This window comes from Ammospiza caudacuta, chromosome 22, assembly GCF_027887145.1.
Source record: "Ammospiza caudacuta isolate bAmmCau1 chromosome 22, bAmmCau1.pri, whole genome shotgun sequence".
NCBI lineage: Eukaryota > Metazoa > Chordata > Aves > Passeriformes > Passerellidae > Ammospiza > Ammospiza caudacuta.
The window spans coordinates 4,495,474-4,518,916 of NC_080614.1; the positions used below are offsets into that span (position 1 = coordinate 4,495,474).

Sequence of the window (23,443 nt, forward strand, 5' to 3'; positions counted from 1 at the left end):
GACGCTCCGGGTCCCTGAGGGGTACACCGGGACATGGCGGGGCTGCAGCAGGCGCTCAGGGCCGCCCCTGCGGGCAGAGCGGGGTCCCATGCCCCGGCTGCGCCTCCCGGGGCTGTGCATGAGGGAGGGAAACCGGGAGCGAGGGGGACAAGGAACGGGACCCTCCCTGGCACCTCCGCCTTAGCGCCGACCTCCCCAACATGGCGGCCTCGCCCGCCCGCCTCGCCTAACATGGCGCTGGGACCGGCCCAACATGGCGGCGGGACCATCCAAACATGGCGGCCCCCGCGCTGCGCCGCGAAGAGAAGACTTGACCTTCCCATCATGGCGGCCCCATGACACCACCCCCATGCCCGCCCCATCATCACGTGATCACAGTGAGGCGGTCCCGCGCCTGCGCAGTGCGCGGCCGGCGCGGCCGGGGCAGCGGCGGGAGGGCGGGGAGGGAAGATGGCGGCGCCGGTCGGAGCCGTCACCGGGGCGACGCAGCGGCCCCGCCGCTCACAGCCCTGAGGGCCCGGCCCGGCTCGGCCCGGCCCGGCGGCAGGTGAGAGCGGCCCCGCGGTGCGGCTTCCCCGGGCGGGACCCTTCCCTGGGGAGCGGGCCGGCGGGACGGGCCCCTCGGGGCGGGACAGGCCTGGTGTGGAGGGGGCCACATTGGAGGGTGGAGGGTGAGGGGAGCCCCTGTGGCAGCCCCTCACAGCGTTTTGTGGGTCGCTGCGGAGGGCAGAGCCCACGGGGTGGGTGTAGCCCCTTCTGGGAGGGGGAAGCCCCTTCCCAGCTCCGGGGTGCGAGGGGAAGGCGGCCCTGGGGACTCCCTCCGGCCGGGGAGAGAGCAAAGCTTCCCCTAAAAAAGCCGTGTTGCCCCTAAAAAACGAGTGTTGCCCCCTGAAAAAGCCGTGTTGCCCCTGAAAGCCGTGTTTCCTTCCCAAAAAGCCAAGCTTCCCCCCCCGAAAGCAGTGTTTGTTCCCCAATATGCCATATGTTTCCTCCCCTAAAATACATGCTTCCCCCAAAAAAGACACTCCCCCAAAAACCTCGCGTTTCCCCAGGAAAGCTATATGTTCTCCCTAAAAGCCACGATTCCCTAGAAAACCTCGTGTTTTCCCCAAAAAGACAGGTTTCTCTCCTAAGATCTTTATTTTCCTCCCGAAAAGCCATGTCTTCCTTTCAATGCCATGTTTGCCTCCTTAAAGCCATGTTTGCCCCCCAATCTCCATCCTTCCCCCAGAAAAGCAATACTCCCACCCCCCCCCCAAAAAAAAAAGAAGAAAATAAAAGAGAAGACAAGCCCCTTTTTTGCCCCTAAAATCCCTGTTTCCCCAAAATTCAGTGCTGGCACTGGGCAGTGCCAAGGCACAGGCTGGCAGTGCTGGCGATGGGGGGAAATGGCATTTTTTAGGGTAAATACAGTTTTTAGGGGGAGAACATGGCTCTGGAAGGAAACAGCTTTTTTGGGGGGCAAGTATGGTTTTTAGGGGGGGATCAGCAGCTCTTTAAGGGCAGACATGGCTGGGGGTGTCCCCAAAACCTCGGCTCGCCTTGGGTCGGTGTGAAAACAAAGGTGGGGCTCGGTCCCCGCTCGCTCTGGGCGCGGAGCCGCCTCTCCCCTCGCCGTGTGTCGGTGCCCCGGTTTGGGATCGGGATCGCGGTGTGGGGGCAGCCGAGGTGCCCAGCCCGGCGCTTTGGGTGTCCTTTGGGGTGTCTCTCCCCGTGGTCTCCGCTCGGGGCTTTGGGAGCGTGGCTGGGATTGATTGGGGTTGGTGTTGTTGTCACGGCGGGGCTGGGCTGGGCTGGGCAGCGCTGCAGGGCTCGGCAGGAGCGATGCGTTATCTCATCGTGCCCAGCCTCTCCCGGCTGCTCCAGCCGCCTTTCCCTCTCACTGAGGCCGGGGTGTCTCGCTGTTAATGACCCGAACTCCGGGGAGTGCTCGGAGAGGAACAAAAAAGGGGGGTCGGGGATGGGAGATAACCCCGGGAATGTCGTTTGTGCTCGGCTGGCTTTAATCACGCCTGGGAGCCGGCTGGGGTCAGCAGCTGGAGCTGTTCCCCGCGGCTGGGAGGGACGGCAATTGCGGGCAATTGCGGGGTGGGAAGGGGCCTTTCCCCACCTGTCCTTGGGGAGCGGAGCCTCCCGGGGCGGTGCCGCGGTGTCCTGACAAAGTGCTTTATATCGCGACATAACCTCGCAGTCTGTCTGGAGAGCAATGCCAGACTGGGAGCTTTCTTCATTCCCACAGCCCTGCGTGTTCCCACCACCGTCTCTCCTTCCTTTTCCTCGTGCTGATGCCAGAGAAAGGCTGAAAATGAGGATTTTCCCCTTAGGTTTTGTCCCCCCTGGGCTTGGTGTTCCCTTGGTGTCACAAGCAGAGAAGAGAGCAAAACCTTGGGCAGAATTCCTGCTGTTCATGGAACCTAGAAGGGTTTGGGTTGGAAGGGCCTTGCAGACCATCCCTGCTAAGGCAGGGGCACCTTCCCCTCTGCCAGGTGTCTCCAAGCCTTATCCAGCCTGGATGCTTTTCCAGGGCAGGGTGGTGACTGTGTTGTGTTGTTCCCTGGGGTTGGACTGGGTACTGCTCTCCTGAAGCTGTGTAGGGCAGGGAGGTGCCTGTCCTGTGCTGTTCCCTACTGTTCTGTGGTGCCTGCCCTGTGCTGTTCCATGCTGTTCTGTGGTGCCTGTCTGGTGTTGTTCCCTACTGTTCTGTGGTGCCTGCCCTGTGTTGTTCCATGCTGTTCTGTGGTGCCTGCCCTGTGCTGTTCCATGCTGTTCTGTGGTGCCTGTCTGCTGTTGTTCCATGCTGCTGTCCCAGAGCTGTGTGTGGGGCCGTGGCACAGCCACATCCCGTGGTTGTTTTGGCATGGCAGGGATGTTTGTGTGTGTGGGTTTTTCCTGCTGTGCTCCCCAGAGTGTTCCCTGGCAGGTGACTCCACCCAGGCAGCTCCAGCATTGCTTTTCCAGGTTGGCAGGTGACGCTGTTGGGTTCAGAAAGACTCCAGACGTTTGACCATTTTCTCTCGTGGGTTTTTACAGGCAGAGTGTACAATTTTTAATTTTAATTGGAGTTTACTCCAGCCTTTATTCCCTGGACTCCGTTTTTCCTGCATGTGTTTGTGGGAGCAGCCCTGAGGGAAGCTCACCTGCAGGACACGTGCTCCTGCCCTGCCTGGGCTTGGAATGAAGGTGGGGTTGGTTTGTTCCCACTGCTGAACGGGGTGACCTGGGACTGGGGATTGCAGCCACTGCATCAGGCACCTTCTGCAGAGCTGTTTGCTGCCCAGGAGGGCTGGGATGTGCTCCTGGTCCTGTCCTTAATCCCAGGAAATGGAGTGCGTGGAGTCTGCACATCTGCCAGGAGTGCCAGGTTTGGAGTGGGAGCTCAGGGATGGTGTGGCTGTGGATTCCCAGTTTGGTGATGCTCTGACTATGCATTCCCAGCTCTGGCTGTGCATTCCCATTTTGGGGATGTTGTGGCTGTGGATTCCCAGTTTGGGGATGGTGTGGCTGTGCATTCTTAGCTGAGGGATGGTGTGGCTGTGGATTCCCAGTTAGGGGATGCTCTGGCTGTGCATTCCCAGTTTGGGGATGGTGTGGCTGTGCATTCCCAGTTTGGGGATGGTGTGGCTGTGGATTTCCAGTTTGGAGATGGTCTAGCTGTGGATTTCCAGTTTGGGGATGGTGTGGCTGTGGATTTCCAATTTGGTGATGCTCTGACTATGCATTCCCAGCTCTGGCTGTGGATTCCCAGTTCAGGGCTGCTCTGGCTGTGGATTCCCAGTTCAGGGATGCTCTGGCAGTGCATTCCCAGTTTGGTGATGCTCTGACCATGCATTCCCAGCTCTGGCTGTGCATTCCCAGTTTGGTGATGCTCTGACCATGCATTCCCAGCTCTGGCTGTGCATTCCCAGTTTGGTGATGCTCTGACCATGCATTCCCAGCTCTGGCAGTGCATTCCCAGCTCCATGGAGTTCTGTTCCCAGGGCTGCAGGAGGTGCTGGCTTTGGGCACAGCCCGCTTCCATCCCAGCCCCTTCCACAGGATGTGAGCGAGGGCTGCTGAAAAAGGCTTCCCACTCTCTGTGTAAACAGAGCTGCGCCTCCAAGGGAAGTGATTCTTCCCTGTGTGTTCCGACAGGGCAGCTTGGTTGGAAAACATCCAGTCAGGATTTTCCTAAGGCTGGAGGTGGGAAAGCTTCAGGCTCTGACTCGGGAAAGGCAGCATCACCGGGAGACGGCTGTGAGGGCTTAGGAAAGGTGTTGGAGCTGGAGGCAGGCTCGGGTTTGGCCCAAATCCAGAGAATAGCTGGGAAGAGGCCTCTGGGAAGTGCTGGTGTGCTCTAGGGCTGTTTCTCCAGGTAGGGGCTCCCTCCTGAGAACATTTCTGGGCTGTCCCCAGCAGCATCCAGGCTGTGCTGCCAGGAACAGCCAGCTCAGCTTGTGATGGGGTTGGGAAATCCAGGTCAGAATTCCTTTTGAACTCGCCTGCCTGGCTGGATCAAAGCAAAGCAGGGGTGACACATCCACGTGAAAAACGTGGCTCGTGTCGAGCAACCTGCAGCAATCAGGGCTCTTCCTGGCAGGAATTTGCTGTTTCAGGAGCTGCTCTGGACTGTGTTCTCTCCCCCATTTCTATGGCAATCTTTAAATATTTATCTTTGCTTGCTGAACTCCCACTGCAACATCCGTGAGTGAGAATCCTCATTTTCCCCCCCATGGGAAACGTGGAGGCACCAGCAATTGGCAATTCCAATGCACTGCATCTCTCCTGGGTTCCAGACTCCTTTGGAAGCATTTCCCTGCCTCATTTTGTCTTGTACCTGTGCCAGTTTTATCATCATTTGGGGGTTTGGAGGCTTAAGGTAAGTTGGCAGAGCTGCTTTTATTTATTTGGAGCTTCCCTTTCCAGGCCAGGTTGGATGGGGCTTGGAGCAAATCTAGAAGGTGTCCCTGGAATGGGATGAGCTTTAAGGTCCTTTCTAACCTGAACCATTCCCTGATTTTGACTCCCATCAGGTTTCAGTGGGCAGAAGATCATCTCTGGTTTGAGGAGTGATTTGAGGGTTTCTGGGTAAAAAGATCTCGGGTTTGAGGAGTGATTTGGGTTTTTCTGGGTAAAAAGATCCTTGGTTTGAGGTTTTCTGGGTAAAAAGATCTCTGATTTGAGGAGTGATTTAGGATTTTCTGGGTAGAAAGATCTCTGATTTCAGGAGTGATTTGGGGTTTTCTGCATGAAAAGCAGCTCAGAAATGTCAGGATCTCTCTGTGAAGTCAGGGTGGCTGTGGGAAGAGCTGTCCATCCCCAGACTTCTCAGATCAGGGAATCTGGGACACGCATTAATCATTCCAGCTGGGTTTGTGTCTCTCTGGAGGGGCTGCAGTGTGATTTATTTGTGCTTTAAAAGAGACTCATGGACCCTTTGGGTGCCGTTATCCTCACGCTGAGCTGCCAGGGAAGGGGCTGGCCCTGGGAATCGCTGCCTTTTATTGTCCTTGGGGCTGAATGCACACCAGAACCTTTTCCAGCTGCCCAAAACACCTGGAAGGAGAGAGCCCTTCCAGATGTGAGAGCCCTTCCAGATGTGAGAGCCCTTCCAGGTGTGAGAGCCCTTCAGGTGCAGCTCCCTCGGAAGCAGCAGCCCTGTGGAATTCCTGCCACCTTTAATCCGTGCTGCTCTTCCCAGAGCTGCTCTTGGGCCGGGTGTTTCCTCTCCCAGTCCCAGCAGCTGCTGGGAATTCCTGAAAGCTCCCACATTTGGGGTTTTTGCAGACACCTTGGGTCTCAGGAGGGGCACAGGGGATGCTGTGATGCTTTGAGATCCCAGGGTTCCACACTGTGTGATGATCAGGGATTTGCCCCGTGGTGCTGGTTAATGGTGATTGTTGTGGTGACAAAGTGACACCTTGGGGAGTTCATTTTGTCGTTGAATGGTAGCAGTGAACTTGAAATTTGCACAATTTCGCTGAATTTTTGTTTGCTGATTAACATAATGTGGATCTGACTGCATTTTTTGTTGTCTCTTTCTTAGTATTTGATGTTTAAGCCTCCCTAAACAGCCAGGCTTGAGGCATGGCACAAAGGGTGGGAGGATGGCTCCTGCTTTCCTCAATATCCAGTGCTTCTGCTTCCCCATGCATTGCCTTTCCCATTAGCTGAGCAATAAGAAAATCCTGTTCAAAACAAGAACAAATGTTCTTATTTATTCTGCTCAAATCTGTGGAAAGTGCAGCAAATCCTCCTCCAGCCCACTGGGTGGTTCAGACTCATGGAGTCTTTTCCAAATGCAATCCCTGGGTTGTATTTTCTAGTCCTGGCTCAGCTGTGCTTGGTGGGTGCAGTTCCCAGCCCCTCACACCTCTCTGTGCTGAGGTTCCCTCTGCATTTAATCCCATTTCTCCCTCCTTGCAAGCCAGGGCTCCAAGGGCATGCAGAGCAATCCTTCCATTTCTGTAATAACAGGGTGGCACTGCCACCACCCTGGGGCTGCTCTGCACCTCAGATCCATCCCTTCCCATCTGCTTCACCCCTCAGAGGTTTCAGGCAATCTCTGTTGCTCATTGCCTGCTGTTTGCTGGGAGCTGGTTGGGATTTTCCCCTCTGAGGTGCTGGTTTGGGGGGAGATGTGGAGGCACAGCTCTGTGAGCAGGGACAGCACCCAGGGAAGGGCTGGGGCTGGCCCAGGGGGGTTTGGGTTGGAGATCAGCAAAGGCTCTTCCCCAGAGGGTGCTGGCACTGCCCAGGCTGCCCAGGGAATGGGCACAGCCCTGCCAGAGCTCCAGAGGGTTTGGACAGGCTGGGATTGTTGGGGTGTCTGTGCAGGGCCAGGGGTTGGGTTTGGTCCCTGTGTGTCCCTTCCAGCTCGGGACACTCCCTGGCTCTGTGCAGTCTGGCAGGAGGGGAGCTCCAGGAGAGCAGTCCCAGCTCCAGTGCCAGGGAATCCCAGGGATGCTGCAGAGCACCAGGCTCACCCTGGCTCCCTGGGATGCCTCAAGGTCAGTCCTGACGTGTTTCCTATTCCCCAGCCTTTTTTTTTTTTTTCCCAGCACTGCTCTTTGCCTACACCAACATCTCACCATGGCCCTTTAGGCTTGGAGGTTCTTCTCTCCATCCCCATTGCACAGCACAGTGAGGGCTCCATAGGCTGCAATTGCAGAGCCTGGTGGGTGTCTGCCCTCCCTAATTCACATTTCTGCTAAAACAGCCCAGTCATGAATTCCAGCACCTTTGGACTGCACACCATGATGTTTGAATGAATTCCAGCACCTCCATGATGTTTGCTTTTCAGGGATATCACACTTCCCATCACCTTTTTAGGGTTTGATTAGGGCAGCAAAGAATCCTGGAATGGTTTGGGTGGGAGGGACCTTAAAGCCCACCCAGTGCCACCCCTGCCATGGCAGGGACACCTTCCCTGTCCCAGGCTGCTCCCAGCCCTGCCCAGCCTGGCCTTGGGCACTGCCAGGGATCCAGGGGCAGCCACAGCTGCTCTGGGCACCTGTGCCAGGGCCTGGGAAGGATTTATCCCATATCCCATGTGAACCTCCTCTCTCTCAGTGGAAGCCATTCCCCTTGTCCTGGTTAAAAGTCCCTTCCCGTGTTTCTGGCAGCTCCCTCTGTTCCCAGCTGCCTGCACAGCCCTCTGAGCTCTGCAAACCTCTGCTCCCTCAATCCCCTGCTGCAGAGGCTCTGTTAACCCCAACCTCTTGTGGCTTTTGTTCTTTACCTGCAATTTTGGGTTAGCTGTGGAATGTGGACGGCTGGAATGTTGGAGGCATCGTTTCAGGTTGTGTCTCTGTGGTCAGACCTGGTGTCTGTCTGTACTGGAAACTCCTTTTGTTCCACCTGAGAGAGGGAAAATACCAAATACCTTCGTTATTGTTTTGAGTGTTTAGCAAACAGATCTGCCTTTAAACCTCCTTTAAAGCCCTGGTGTGATCCAGCCCTGCTCCTGGGCACTGCTCAGGATGGTTCATCCCTGCTTGGAAGCCTCCATCAAAGGGGAATGGCAGGGCTGGGCATGAAGGGAAGCACAGACAGCTTTGGTGTGAGACACAGCCAGGGGGCACCCCAAAAGCAGCATTTGGGGGTGTGTGACACTGCTGTGTCCCAAGAGGGCAGTTTGGGGTGCTCATCCCTGGTGATGCCCATGTGGAGGTGGTGGTGGTGTCCTGGTGTCCTGCTTGCTAACAGGAACATTGCATCAGCCCCACTGCCCAGTCAGCAGTGTGTCTGAAAGCCCTGGGCATCGATGCCAATCAAACCTTGGCCAGCCAGGCTGCAATAAAATGGGTTTTTTTACAGTGTATCTTTCTCTTTTTATGGCTTGAAAGTCAGCAGCCTTGAGCTCAGCTTTGCTTTGGGTCTGAGGGCTGTTCGTGACTTGTGTGTTCTGTAGGGAGAGGAAGGTTGTGTTTGGTGAATCTGGGCTGAAGAATAACTTGGTTTATTGCAAAAATAAAATTGTTACACCCCTCAACTCCTCCTTTGCCACTGCCCGGGGCTGGGCAGGAGCCAGGTGTGCCCAGGTGGGCAAGAGGGCAATGGCCCCTGGCTGGTCCCAGGATGTGGCACTTGGGGACAGGGTTTAGTGGGGACATTGTTTAGTGTGGACATGGTAGTGCTGGGGGAACCATGGACTCAGTGATCCTGTAGGGTTTTTCCAGCCTTACCAATTCCATGGTTCTGTGGTGGGTGTGTGAGTGCTGCCATGACCATGTCATGATGGAGAGCCAGAGGCTGGAGCATGAGCACCCACGGCAGGAGAGAGCCCTGCCCTTGCCCTGGCTGTGCTTGGCTTCATTTTCCTGAAACTCCATCCTTCGTTCCCACCACAAAACATCCAACCTGATGTGTTGGACCCCACAACCCTGCCTGGTTGTCCCACCAGAGATTTCCTGGGTTCTGTGCACAGCACTGAGGTGAATCCTGGTTGTTCCCAGCTTCTGGAAGTGCTGGTGGTTTCTGAAGGAGGTTTTGTGTCCAGCCCTCGTTGGATTTTTGGAATCAAAGCTCACTTTGCTTTCCCTCTCACTGATTCCTGATCCTGCTGCCCCCTCTGCCTGCCTCAGCAGGAGCAGGAAGGCCTCAAGGATCCTGCTCTGGGATCCAGTAGGTTCAGGTGGGATATTGGGATAAATCCTTCCCTGTGAGGGTGGGCAGCCCTGGCACAGGTGCCCAGAGCAGCTCTGGCTGCCCCTGGATCCCTGGCAGTGCCCAAGGCCAGGCTGGGCAGGGCTTGGAGCAGCCTGGCACAGTGGAAGGTGGATGAGCTTTAAGGTCCCTCCCAACCCAAACCATTCCATGATTCCACAATCCTCAGTGCCCCCAAGTTCCCTGAGACTGGAAAGGGACTGGGAGCATCCTCAGCAAAGGCAGGAGAGCTCCAAACCCCAGAGACAGAGGAGGAGGAGGCCTGACACCCCCATCCTGAGCAGGGCAGGGTAGGAAATGCCATTTTCCTGTTCCCCAGCTGCCTGGGGGCTCCAGGAGCTGCAGGTGGATGAACTCCAGGGCTCTCCCAGCCAAGGGAGCTCCAGCACTCACTTTCCTGCAGGACAATGGGGACAATGCCTTCCATGGGCATCCCCCACTGCTGCTCTGCAGAGAATGGACTTGAATAAAATAATCCCACAAACCCCTGAAGCAGCCAGTCAGAAAATCAGGAATGAAGAATGAAGGCATCCAGGATGTTTGGGTGTTTTGTTAGCAAACCCTTTCCTGAGATATCCCCACGTTTTTCATTTGGTTATTCTGCCTGGGCAGCTGGAACTGGGCATTTCCTGGATGGAAACCCAGAACTTGCAGGAGGTTTTTTTTTTTTCAGGTGAGCAGAATTGGGCTGGATTTAGGTCAGTGGCTGAGTTTTCCTCGTGGTTCCATTCTAAATTCCCTTCATTTGTGCAGATGAACCAGTTTTGGTGACTTTGGGAGGTGTCAGGGCTTGTAGGACTCAGGGAATGCTGTGACATTGTCACAGGCTGTCCTCAGACAATTCTCCACAGCTTCCCAAGAGCTCCTGTGACAACAATTCCCAGGATCTCCCAGTGTGGCTTTGCTCAGCATTCCTGATCAGGAATTCTTGCCAGTTTTTATCCTGTAAAGTTCATCCTCCTACAGCACATATTGCACCAGGAGGAGCAGCTGCCCTTTTCCGTGGAAAAATCTCAATTTTCCAGCCTCAAATGTTTCTGTTTGCTTGCTGAGGGGTTATCCCGGGTTTTGGGGCTTGCAGGGAGTTCAGTTTGCAGATGGAGTAGGATTTGTTTGCTGGAAAAGCTGAGGTGATAATTGGAATTTAGGGCTTGGCGGGGGCCGGCAGAGGGAGTGTGTGAGCCCCAAATCCTCCTCATTTCCTGCTCAGTTTAGGGGATTTCAGGAAAAGGGAGCAGCCGGTTATTGCACCCGAGCAGCTCCTCTTGTGATGCCAGGGAGATTTTGGCAGGTTTGAAACAAATCCAACCCTTTCAAGGGTAATAATATTGTCCAAAAACATGGAAATTATCCGAATCCATGCATCCATAACAAGTGGAAGGGTTGGTGCATGGTGGAGATTTTGGATTTTTCATGGCTTTCTGCAGGGATATTTAAGGATTGTCTTTTTTTTTGGTGTGGAAAGGCAAATACAGAACTCCTAGGAATTGTTTTCAGACTTGTTTTTCATGTGAGCAAAACCAGGCTGGATTTTGGGTCAGTTGAAGTGTTTTCCTTGTGCTTTCATTATAAATTTCCTGCATATTACTTCATATTTCATATTAAGATTTTATTACACTTTGGAGCCTATTATTATTATTATTATTATTATTATTATTATTATTATTATTATTATTATTATTATTATTATTATTATTATTATTATTATTTCCCTATATACACCTCAAGTGTGGTGTCATTAAACTCTGCTTCCCCTTTTCCTGTGAACCCCACACCAAAAAGTCCCTCAAACCTCAGCTCCCAGGTTTGTATTCCTCCAATAAATCCAGGATAACCACCCCACATTTTCATTCTGGGTTTCAGTGCATTCATTTTGTGGGAAAACAGATTCAGCAGGATTTGTTTGTAGGTTGCTGTGCTGTTTGTGCAATAAATCCTGCTGTGTAATGTCACACTGCTGCTTATTTTTGAACTGAAACCTGGGAATAAAACAAGCAGGAATCTGGAATAGCCAAGGATCAGCTGGGAGGAATTCCTGAGATCTTGGTGCCTTTTTATTACAGAAATACCAACCAAAATTCACCTGCAGTGGTGCAGGTGCAGGACAATGGGCAGCAGTAAAAATGATTTAATTTGGATTTTTTTCCTGAAGTCCCTGAACCCCCAGTTCTAACAGGCAAAACCATCACAGGGAGGAAATGGTGGAATTTTCAACCTTGCAGGATGGAATTTAGGAATCCTTTCTTTTCCTGGGTGACTTGTGTGAAAGAAAAACAATTTTGTGTTGGGAAAAAAAAGGGAAAAGAGCCCTTGGAGCTGCCTGTTTTGCAGGGATAAGGAACATCCATGGTGCCAGTGTTCCCGAGGTCTCACTCTGCACACACAGGATGTTGCTCATCCCACAGCTTCCCAGAGGCTGTATTTTCTTTTTTTTTGGACTAAAATCTGCCTTTTTCCCTCATTGTTGAGCTTGCCCAGCAGTTGATTTCCAAAAGGATCAGTTGCAGCTGCTGCAGGTTGGGGAGGACTGGAGATGTTTTATTTCATGGTATTTATCCCAGTCCTGAATCCCGTGGTTCCCACAGACCTGTCACTCCCTGTGCTGCTGCTCTTATAAAACATCATTCTTCTCCTTGGAAATAATGCTGGATTTTCCTCTTTTCACCCCAGAAAAGCTCTCAGGGCTTATTTTAGAGCAAAACCAGGATCAGGGAAAGCTGCAGTGAAGTCCTTGATGGCACAGCTGGGGAGACAAACACAAAAATACTGAAAATGTGGAAAGAATCCTTCCCATAGATACAAGATTTTTTTTTTAAAGGAAAAATGAACCATTTCTGTCTGCTGGAAGAGGATTTTTATTTGAACTGGGGCAGACAATCAGCCAGAAGTGTGGCTGTCCCCAGAGTGTCCCCTGGAGATGCTGGCACACAGAAAAAGCCATTCCAAAGTATGAGGAAGAGTCTGGAGCAGGTTGGAGACAGCTGCTGCCTTCCACCCCCAAATTACCACCAGGGCTCCTGATTGCCAGGTACAATGAAATAATGAAATAATGAAATCCCTCTCTCCTGGCAGCCCCAGCCCTGGGCCAGCTGGACTGGGTCCTCTCACACACCTGGAATCCAATCCTTTCCTTTTTCCCCTTTCCTTTCCCCTTTCCTTTCCCCTTTCCTTTCCCCTTTCCTTTCCCCTTTCCTTTCCCCTTTCCTTTCCCCTTTCCTTTCCCCTTTCCTTTCCCCTTTCCTTTCCCCTTTCCTTTCCCCTTTCCTTTCCCCTTTCCTTTCCCCTTTCCTTTCCCCTTTCCTTTCCCCTTTCCTTTCCCCTTTCCTTTCCCCTTTCCTTTCCCCTTTCCTTTCCCCTTTCCTTTCCCCTTTCCTTTCCCCTTTCCTTTCCCCTTTCCTTTCCTTTCCTTTCCTTTCCTTTCCTTTCCTTTCCTTTCCTTTCCTTTCCTTTCCTTTCCTTTCCTTTCCTTCCCTTCCCTTCCCTTCCCTTCCCTTCCCTTCCCTTCCCTTCCCTTCCCTTTCCTTTCCTTCCCTTTTCCCTTTTCCCTTTTCCCTTTTCCCTTTTCCCTTTTCCCTTTTCCCTTTTCCCTTTTCCCCTTCTTTTCCCTTTTTTCTTCCCTTCCCTTTTTCCTTTTCTTCCTGGTGGGAGCAGCAGCTCCTCCTTGGAGGGAGCATTCCCTGTGTTCCTGGTGAAAATGAGCATTCCCAGTGTCTGCAGTGAGTCAGGATCAGTGCTCAGCCTCTCATTGCCATTCAACAGCTTGCCCTTGGAGGCTTTTTTTCCATCAAATCCATAAAAAGAGGAGGGAAAAGGGCAGGTCAAAAACCCTGCAGGTTCAAGCACTTCCTGAAGCAGTTGTGGAGAGGAGGAGGCAGCTCAGGAGAGAGCCACCAGTGCCACCCAGGCCTGAGCTTTGGGACCAGGAGAGGGCCCTGCAGGTAGGAAAAGCTCCTTGGAGCAGGAGGGGATTTGCAGGAGCAGCTTTGGAGCAGTGCTTCAACCCCGTGGGGTTATTTTTTATATAATTAATATATATTTATTTGAATATTCCTCAGCTGTTTGTTCCAGATAATTACTTCAGGAATAAACAGCAGGTTCTTAACTAATTTCAGGAGGGGAGAGAGGGGAAATGGAAGTGCTCTGGAAGGAGGAAAAGGATTATGGAATGTTTTGGCAGCTCTCAGGAAAGGGCAGGGAGATTCCATCGGCGCCGCGCTCCCGCTGCCCTTCCAGCGCTTCCTGGAGCAGCTGCCACTCCTCCTTGCTCCAGTCCAGGCTGATCCCTGAGCACCCCAAAATCCTTCCCAGTGCTGGGATAGACAGGCATTTCTGTGGGACCAGCAGGGCTCTGGGGTGCAGAATATCATGGAGTGTTTAGGGGGTGTGTCAGTGTTTTCAGGGCTCAATCCGATCCTGGAGTTAATTGGGTTGCAGCCACTTTGGGATGAGACACAACTGCTTAAATCTCTTGGTTGCAGCTTTTTGAGTGCTCAGAGATTCATTTTAGCCCAGGTACAAAGTGGAGCCATTGTGGTGCAAGCAGAGAGCACCTGGAGAGGGAGGATGAGGGAGAGAGCTCCTCTTGCATCACCCAAAAATGCAGGAACACTCAGTTCTGCTTCTGGAATAACCAGTAAAACTCCAGGTGTGGGACTTTCCCTCATGGATCTGCTGAATAACTGGCAGCAGGAGCTGCTGGGATGCTTTAGCTCATTCTTGCCAACTGCCTGGGTTCTTTTTCCTTTTTCTGTATTGGAGCAGGGTTTTAGGACAGGGCTTTGCTTTACATTCCAGGGTTGGTTATTCCCAGCCCGCCCTTCCAAACAAAATCCACATCCATGGGAGGTCAAGCTTGGAGGGTTATTTTGACAGTGAGCTGCCTTTTGGGAGCTGGGTTTATTGCTGGCCTTGTTTTCTTCCAAAAAAAGAACACGGCGTGGGTGTGAAAACTCTGAGGATGGTTATTCCTTCTGTTCAAACATTTAGGAAACAAGGATTTACCAAAGGAGATGCTTTGGAATATTTATAATATTATCAAGTGGCTAAGGAAGAGCAGACAAAACTCAGTGGAGCTTCTCCATCCTCAGATATGCTATTTGGGGCTCCTCCTACTGTTCTAAAGATGATTTTTGGTGTTTTGTGCCTGGGATCAGCCTGCTGTGTTGGGTTATTCCTGAGCCTGCTCCAGAGGATCCAAATTGGGATTTACTAGCTGGAAAACACCTCTTTCTGGTGGGTGTGCATTCCTGCATTTCCCATTACCCTCTCCAGCAGCATTTGGACATTATTTAGAGCACAAATAAAAGTTGTTGGGATCACACAAGGTCCTGACAGCCCCCTGGTCCATCACCACTGTCCCCGGGCCAGAAGTAAAAACTCCTGCTCAGGGTTCTGGCAGGGCTTGAGGATGTGAAACCTCTGACTCCTGGGGAGCTGCTCTGTGATCCCAGGCTGGGAGGGAGGGACAGACCCTCCTGTCCTTCTGTATCCTGGGCAGGAGCACAGCCCCATTCCAGCCTGAAGCATGGAGCATGGCTCAATCCCATCCTGGGCACAGCCCCATCCTGGGCAGGGGCACAGCCCCATCCTGGGCACAGCCCCATCCTGGGCACAGCCCCATCCTGGGCAGGGGCACAGCCCCATCCTGAGCAGGAGCACAGCCCCATCCTGGGCAGGGGCACAGCCCCATCCTGGGCAGGGGCACAGCCCCATCCTGGAAAGGAGCACAGCCCCATCCTGGGCACAGCCCCATCCTGGGCAGGGGCACAGCCCCATCCTGAGCAGGAGCACAGCCCCATCCTGGAAAGGAGCACAGCCCCATCCTGGGCAGGGGCACAGCCCCATCCTGGGCACAGCCCCATCCTGGGCAGGAGCACAATCCCATTCCAGCCTGGAGCACTGGCATGCTGTGTCAGGATGGAAACCAGCACAGGCACTTCCCAGCTACAGATGCCTTTGCTTGGAAAAGGCCCAACCCTCCATTCTTTCATATTTTTTAGCACAACTCCACTTTTCCTTTCCCTCAGTCCCTGGGAGCTCGTGCCTGTTCTGTGTGAGGCAGGCTCCTGGCAGCAGCAGCAGCAGCGCCCCTGTCACAGAGTTTGGGTTCCAGCCTCTGTCACAGACATCTTTTATGAAAAATCCTTTCCTTAGGATTTTTTCTCCTTAGAAGCTGAGAGGCCTCAGGAACAAAATGTAAACAATGATTATCTGCTGCTGTGGAATGCAACAGGTGCATCTGGGATTGGCTCGTGTTAGTTTGTTTGTAATTAATGGCCAATCACTGTCAGCTAGCTCGGGCTCTCTGTCCGAGCCACAAGCCTTTGTTATCATTCTTTCCTATTCTATTCTTAGCCAGCCTTCTGATGAAATCCTGTCTTCTATTCTTTTAGTATAATTTTAATGTAATATATATAATAAAACAATAAATCAAGCCTTCTGAAACGTGGAGTCAGATCCTCATCCCTTCCCCAATCCAAGAACCCCTGTGAACACCAGCACAAGCCTCCCCTGCACAACAGTGACTCCAGCAGGGATTTCTGACATGGGAAACGTGCTGGGTTCTGCTGTGGTTCCTCCCACAGATTGACAGCCCTGTGCATTTCCCAAAGCTGCTTCCTCGGGGAACCTGACAGTGCTGGGGACTGGTGCTGTCGCCCGTCACTTTCCTGGGCATGAATTGGTTGCCATGGAAAGCTTTCCCACTCTGTGTCTCCACCACCTGCCATTCCCACGGCATGGGAAAACCCTGGATTATAACAGCAGCTCAGGTTATTCCTGAGAAATAAACCTCATTTATAAATCAGTCAATGTCCCAAGGTGATGTGGTGTAACATGGGGTTTGTTACCAGGGTATTTCTGTATCAGGGTGTTTCTGTATCAGGGTATTTATCCTGCTAGGTAACCCAAGTTAAACCCTGACATCAATAACTTCAATTCCTTCCAGCCAGATTTTCTGGGATAGTTAGGATTTGGAAAAAAAAATGATAATATTCTTATATTGGAGGATGTTAGGGAAAAGCTGTCTTGGTTTGCTTCCTGGCCTGCTGCAGGTTGGGTTTCTCCTATGGACTGTGTGGATTTGTCTCCAATAATCCTGGTCAGTCCAGGGCTGGGGGAAGACTGGGCAGCCTCTGCCTTGTGGACTTGGGAGGAACCCAAAGAATGGGGAGCTTGCCCTGGTTTGGGTCCTTTCCTTGTGCTAGGAAAGGATAAAAAGGGAATTTCTGGAAAAGAAAGGCCCATATCATCCCCAGGAGCTGTTACTGTGGTTTGGGTTAAGGATCCAGGAGCAATGAGGGAGCTGCTGCTCCCTTGGTCTCCACTCAGCCACCTTGGAAGGGAAAAGTGCTGCTGCTGTGCTCAGGACAGGCTGTTTGTCTGGATTTGCATGGATTTAACCTCACACAGGGCCAGCTGCCCAAACTGGACACAGCCACTCGTTAAGGTGAATTTATTTCATGATACTTTTCTGTCATCGAGGTGTCACCTTACGCTGGGGATGTTGGGAATAGCTGGAGATACAACTCTGCTCTCCCAGCCTTCCATCAGCAATAAATCCTGGGGGGATTTGCTTTCCTCACCTCCTGCCAGCCAGGGCTGTGTGCAGGTATTTCACAAATAAAGGGAAAAGGGTGCTGAAAAGGAGGCAGGGCATTTCCCCCCCCCCCCCCAAGATGTTGTTTGGGGTAAAACAGCCTGGCTGGCAGAACAGGTTGCACAGGGACTGTAAATGTCCTGTGATCCTGTCTCAGCTCGGGTGAGGTTCCCCAGGGATCCTTTCCCCATCCCAGCTGGGCAGGGCAGGGCAGGGCAGGGCAGGGCAGGGCAGGGCAGGGCAGGGCAGGGCGACGTCTCCTGGATGTCTCCTCCTGCCCAACGAGGGAGCAGCAGCTCCAGGGTTTGGCTGTGGCTCTCTGCTCCCCACTACAGGCAGCAGCAGGGTGGGGAGGGATGGAGTGACCTGGGAAAGCCCCTCCTAAACCCTCAGCTGCTGCAAAACTGCAAAACCACGTCCTGCACTCGATGACTGCTGTGGCACAGCCCTCTGGTGTGGCACACAGCTCTCAGTGTGCTCCTGGTGCTCTGTGTTCTCAGGTTTTGATTGTTAATTGCTGCCCCCAGATGTGCAGGGTGTCTCTGTTTCTGTCTCTGTTTCAACCCATGCAATAGAAGAACGAGTCTGGACTCTTCACTTTTCGGTCTTGAGGTTGTTTATTAATTCTTATCTATAAAATTTTCTTTCTGCCCAGCTGAGATCTGCTGTGTTGTCCTTTTATACTACAACCTACATATAACATATTTACTTAATTCCCAATACCCATCACCTATGTTAGACAGTGCACTTCTACTCTAAACCAATCCCAAAGTGCCAACATCACTGCAGAAAATGGAGAGCAAGAGAAGAAGAAAGGCTGGACATGCCCAGATTCCTCCATCTTGTCCCCATAACCCCCATACCAAAAATCCTAAAATCTACATTTTCACCCTGTGATCGTTTTATTGTTATACTATTTGAACCTCTGTGACTTTCAGGTCCTCATACAAAGCTGGCAACTTGCTCCAGGGGTCACAATCAAATCTCCAGGTGTTCTGGGCAGCATGAGGGTCTCTGAGCCCCCTGACGGGGTCCTTGGAAGCTCTGGACACCTGGAGGGATGGACTGAGCTCTGACACGTGTGACCTCCCTGTTGTCCCTTTTGGCAGCTGTGACGTGGGATGCCATGGCCAGCTCCTCGGACAGTGACCATGACTGTTCCTGGTGCTCCCTGTGACCTCCCTGTTGTCCCTTTTGGCAGCTGTGACGTGGGATGCCATGGCCAGCTCCTCGGACAGTGACGATGACGGGTTCATGGCCGTGGATGCAGAGGAGGCCGCCGTGGAAGGGACGATGGAGCAGGAGGAAGAGCCCCACGCCGAGCTGGAGGTGGAGGAGCCCAGGCCCAGCTCCAGATCGATGCTGGAGCTGCCAGAAGAGGTTTTGGAATACATCCTGTCCTTCCTCTCTCCCTACCAGGAGCACAAAACCGCCGCCCTTGTCTGCAAACAGTGGTATCGACTGATCAAAGGTACAAGTGATGGCAGCAGTTTCTCTGATTGTGGGGTTTGGAACCCAGCTCTCTTTTACCTTTTCCTCTTGTTTTATCCTCAAACTCTGAAATCTGACTTCTGTGAAACCCCAGAGAAGCCCTAGCAGCCATGGGGTCCCTGGCTTTGCTCAAAGCGGGTCTGGAGCTGTGCAGAATTGAGCCCCTCAGCGTAGAAAACCCAGAAAGGCCATGAATTCCCATCCTGGAAGTGTCCAAGGCCAGACTGGACATGGCTTGGAGTGCCCTGCTATAGTGGAAGGTCCCACCTTAGCAGGGGTTGGAGCTGGATTAGCTTTGAGGTCCCTTCCAGCCCAAACTAAACCAAAGCCCAAGCCCCAGGACAGAGCAGCTCCTCTGCTGCCTTTGAGTGCTCCCAGTGCTGCACTGGTGATCTTGGATTGCAGCCTCCTCCCCAGAGCCCCTGCCAGTGTCCCATGGCTGATGGGGTTTTAATTGCACTTCATTTGCCTCTTGCTCAGTAATTAACATTCCCAAAGCTGCTGCTTCCAACAGCCCTGGCTCTGCTTCTTACAGCTCTGCTGGAGATAAGTGCAGCATAAAATCTGCATGAGTAGAGATGTGCATGTTCCAGCTTCCTGGAAGAGTAGCCCAGAGACACAGATCCTTCCTTTGCCTCTGCACACTCATTCCAGAGCCTTGGGGGGGTATTTTAATGCTGGAAAAGTATGATACAGCAAATAAGGAGGGAAAATTTGGACAAGGATACAAGCAGAACCTTCTGCTTCATTTTATTTTAATACACTGGGTGATTTCTGGTGCCATTGTGTTGGGTGCACACTTTAATCATGAGCTTCATTTAAAAGCAAGGAGTTTCAGAGGAGAGCAGTTCAGTCCTAGGAAATGGAACAGGTTGCTGCACAAGGGGAACATGCTCCTTCTGGAAAACAGGAGTGGGTGTCAGGTGAGGAATGCCCTTAGCAGATTGTGAGGTGATGGCTCATTTATGGATTTCTCCTCATCTGAAAGATCCCAGGCATTTCCCACTCTGCCCAGAGCTGAACAGGCCGGAGGTTAAAAACCACAGCTACCCCAGCAGGGCCCATGGCCCAAAATCCCCTTTTTTTGTGCATCCTTTTGAGGCAGCAGCTGCCTCCAGCCCTGGGGAAGGGCCTTTCCCAAGTGCTGCAGCTCCCAGTGGCTGCTTGGCTGTTTCCTGGATGGCCTGCAAGGGATGCAGCTGGGATGGACAAACAGCTGGGAGTCACCCCAGAGGGATGTGGGAAACATCCCTGGAGCCCAGGGGTGAGCACAGCCTGGCTTTGGGCTGTGTCACCTCTCAGGGACGGGTGGTGCAGGGCAGCTGGGCCCTTCTGGGGCAGTTCCAGCCAAGGAAAGCTCTGGAGCCACCACCTGTGAGCTGTGCCCAGGGAGGTCACTTGAGGTAAACAATTGATTCGTGTTCTCCTGGTTCATTTTTCCTGTTTGCCAGGATACATCTGCTGTGCACTCCTGGAGCTCACATTGCCTTTCCCATGTGACTCTCAGGGATCAGCTCCTCAAGGACCCCAGGCTTAATATTTTATTTTAAAAACCCCTTCCTGCTTTGTATCCCGGAGTGGGATTTCTTGCTGGGGGTGTTCCTGGCACAGGGCTTGGGGAAAAACTCTTGGCAGGTTGTGGCATCCTCAGTGCAGGTGCCACCAAGTGTCTGCTGAGCTGCTGCTGCTGCCAGAAACCTTCTCCAGACCCTTTTGTCTCCTCATGGAGCAGCCTCTGGCCCATTCCAGAATTAGTGGCAGCCTTGGAGCATCCCTGCTGATTTTTATCACTCCAGTTCTTTTCAGATCCCTGGCCAGTAGCTGCATTCACACTCTCACAAGTTGATTATTGCACTGAGGCTCCTCAAGAGAAGGGAGCTGCCCCTTGGGGTGTGCTGAGGGAACAGGGTGCAGCACAGAGGGCTGAGCACAAGCTCCCCACAGCACCCGAGTGCTTCCTTCCTTTCCAAGGGCTCTGCTTCCCGACTGGAGCTGCCGGGATGTCGTGACCCGGCCGGTGCACGCTGCTGACTTCCACATTTGCAGAGTTCCCTTGTCTTTATTCCTTTAATCCCCACATTCCCAGCGTGGTTCTAACCCAAACACGGGGCTTTGCAGCTGCTGTCACCATGCAGGCACAGTTTGTTCCCTGTAGGAGCATCGGGAGGAGGATGGTCGGGACAGATGGAGATGAGAGATCTCTGCAGCCAGGTTGTGGAACTTGGGGTTTATTGCAAAGGGCCAAGTGCAGGGATCTGCTGGGAGCTGCCAGGCACAACTGGAGCAGGAGAGGAGAGAGGGGGAGAGAGGATGAGAGGGTGAGAGAGTAAGAGGGTAAGAGAGCGAGGTTCCCGTTACAATACAATAAATCTTCTTCTGTGTTGAATATTCTGATTCTCACGAACCAATCTAGTACAACATACAAATCCTATAGCATTTACATACAGCCTATAAGAATCATTACATTGCCATACTGTGTTGCATTTTAAACCCTAAAAACTCCTCTTTGGGCCCCTTCTGCCAAGCTGTAGGGTCTGCTCTGACCCTTGGAACTGTCTGCAAGCAGAGGGTGTTGTTCCATCAAAAGGGGATCACCTTCAGCTGGCCACACCATTATTTTCCTGTTGTTCAGTAACTGAGGTAGCTCAAAGCTTGCTTTCATTTCAATCTCACTTATAGTTTCTATGTTCTCAAAATCTTCTGCCAGGCAATCATATTTATAAGGCTTTCCTGTTCCATCTCCCCCAGCAGTTCCCAGCTTTGCTGACAGTGTTGTTCTCTCCCCAGGTGTGGCCCATCAGTGCTACCACGGCTTTATCAAGGCAGTGCAGGAAGGGAACATCCAGTGGGAGAGCCGCACTTACCCCTACCCTGGCACCCCCATCACCCAGCGCTTCTCACACAGTGAGTATCCTGCAGTGCCCTGGCAGTGCCTCCCTGCATGGGACTGCTTCCCTGAGGGCTGGCAGTGCCATCTCTGGAGTCCCCACAGGCAGTGCCATCTCTGGAGTCCCCACAGGCAGTGCCATCCCCTGGAGTCCCACTGAGAGCTGCCTCTCTCGGGGGCTGGCAGTGCCATCCCCTGGAGTCCCCCATGGGCAGTGCCATGCCCTGGAATCCCACTGGGAGCTTCCTCCGTTGGGACCTGGCAGTGTCATCCCCTGCAATTCTGCTCCCATCAGGGACTGGCAGTGCCATCCTCTGAAATCCCAATGAGCAATGCCATCCCCTGGAATCCCTATAGGAGCTGCCTCCGTTGGGACCTGGCAATGCCACCCCCTGGGGTCCCCATGGGCAGTGCCATGCCCTGGAATCCCAATGGGGGCTGCTTCTCTCAGAGGCTGGCAGTGCCATCCTCTGGAATCCCAATGGGCAGTACCATGTCCTGGAGTCCCCATTAGAGCTGCCTCCCTTGGGACCTGGCAGTGCCATCCCCTGGAGTCCCCCTGGGAACTGCTTCTCTCAGAGGCTGGCAGTGCCATCCCCTGGAATCTCGACGGGAGCTGCCTCCCTGGGGGCTGGCAGTGCCACATGTGCCCATCTCCGCAGTGTTCAGCCCATGGTTGTGCCAGTGCTCACCACAAGAGCAGGGATTTGGGAGCTGCTGGTCCTGGCAGGCTCATTGATCCTGGGAGGTGTTGATGGAGTGGAAGGGGGATGGGACTGTGGCTTTCTGGTTGTGCAGGGATCATTCTGCAGCTCCCCAGGCTGGAAAACTCTCCCAGATCACAGGGTCAGCCCTTGACTGAAATGTGTCCCCAAGTGCCACACCCAGGGATGGTGACTCCAGCACTGCCCTGGGCAGTCTGTGCCAGTGCCTGACCCCCTTTCCATGAAGGGATTTTCACAATATCCAACCTAAATCTCCCCTGGCACAGCAAGGGCTGCTGCCCTTGTCCTGTCCCTGTTCCCTGGAGCACAGCCCGACCCCTGGGCTGTCCCCCCCTGTCAGGAGCTGTGCAGAGCCACAAGGGCCCCCCTGAGCCTCCAGGCTGAGCCCCTTCCCAACTCCCTCAGCCTCTCCTGGTGCTCCAGCCCCTTCCCCAGCTCTATTCCCATCTCTGTACACACTCCAACCCCTCAGGGTCCTTGTGCTGAGGACCCGGAGCTGTTCCCAGGATCTGGGCCTGACCTTTGTGTCCTCCTCAGCCCCTGGGCTGGAGTCATTGCCATCAAAGCCAGTGGGTTTTGGGAAGAGCAGCACTCAGGGATGTGCAGCAGCTGCTGGTACAGGTCCTCTACGTCTGTGAGGAAAACTGGGAATTCTCAATGTGCTGGGCTCAAACTGAGCAGAGCTGCAGGTGGATTTGCTGACAAAAGGGAGCAATTCAGTCAACAGCACCACTCAATGTTTGGGTGAATTCTTCCCCTGCTTCCAAGATTCTGGAAGAGAACAGGAAGAGAAAAGATCCCTAAACACAGTGCCACAGAGGGGAAGATACTGAAATAATCCCTGTTCTTTGGAGTGCAGCAGCATTGAGCTGCCTCAGCTCCAGCAAAAAAAAAAAAAAAAACACAACAAAAATTCCATCCTGTGACTTCAGCACAGAGTCTGAGCCCTCTGGGGGACAGCTCTTCCAGGAAGCAAATTGCATTTTTCTGAGGCAAGATAAACACGGTGCAAGCCCTGCCATTCCAAGAGCAGCAGGCAGCACATTTTCATCTTCCCAAGCAATAATTGATGAGGCAGCCGCTGTGCTGCCTCCTGCCAAGACAAGTCCGGGAGACGCTGCGGGGAGCTCTGGTGAAGTCATTGTGCTCTGCCCAGATACCCTGGCCTTCCTGGAGGATGAAAAGGCTCCGCAGTTCACAGCTCATTTTTAGCAACCTTACTGAAGTGCTTATTAACGACTTCACACTTGCGTGTATTTCCCTTCAATTTTAGCAGCGGTTTTGCCGCTGCTGAGTGCTCAGGCCAGCTAGAAATTGCCCGGAAAAGGCTCAGAGCTGCCCCAAAGAGCGCTGTGTGCTCTTTGCTTTATCCTGCTGCCTGCCACGGGCTTCCTGGCTGCAAAGTGAGTTGTCTCCCTAAATCCCCTGCCCTCGGAGCGTGTAATCCGTATTAGCCTCGCTCGGTGACAGTGCCCCGGCTCTGCCCGGCCCCGGTGGCCACGGCAGCGTTAGTAATGCACTTTGTGGGCACAAAGCTAATCTGGATTAACTTGTTTGCTGACTTAAACGGATTGGTTTGTGAGCAGCTGCCCAGATCTG

The 23,443-nt window shown here is 53.1% G+C and overlaps 1 protein-coding gene across 1 annotated transcript in view; it reads left to right on the forward strand.

Annotated features, from left to right (window-relative positions):
• Positions 1–444: 444 nt before the first annotated feature.
• Positions 445–23,443, forward strand: part of FBXO42 (F-box protein 42) — a 51,778-nt gene continuing 28,779 nt past the window's right edge. The window contains exons 1-3 of the mRNA XM_058818724.1: positions 445–547; positions 17,943–18,212; positions 21,020–21,136. Coding sequence (XP_058674707.1) covers positions 17,960–18,212; positions 21,020–21,136 — 370 coding nt within the window. The 5' untranslated portion in view covers positions 445–547; positions 17,943–17,959. The remainder of the gene's footprint in view (positions 548–17,942; positions 18,213–21,019; positions 21,137–23,443) is intronic.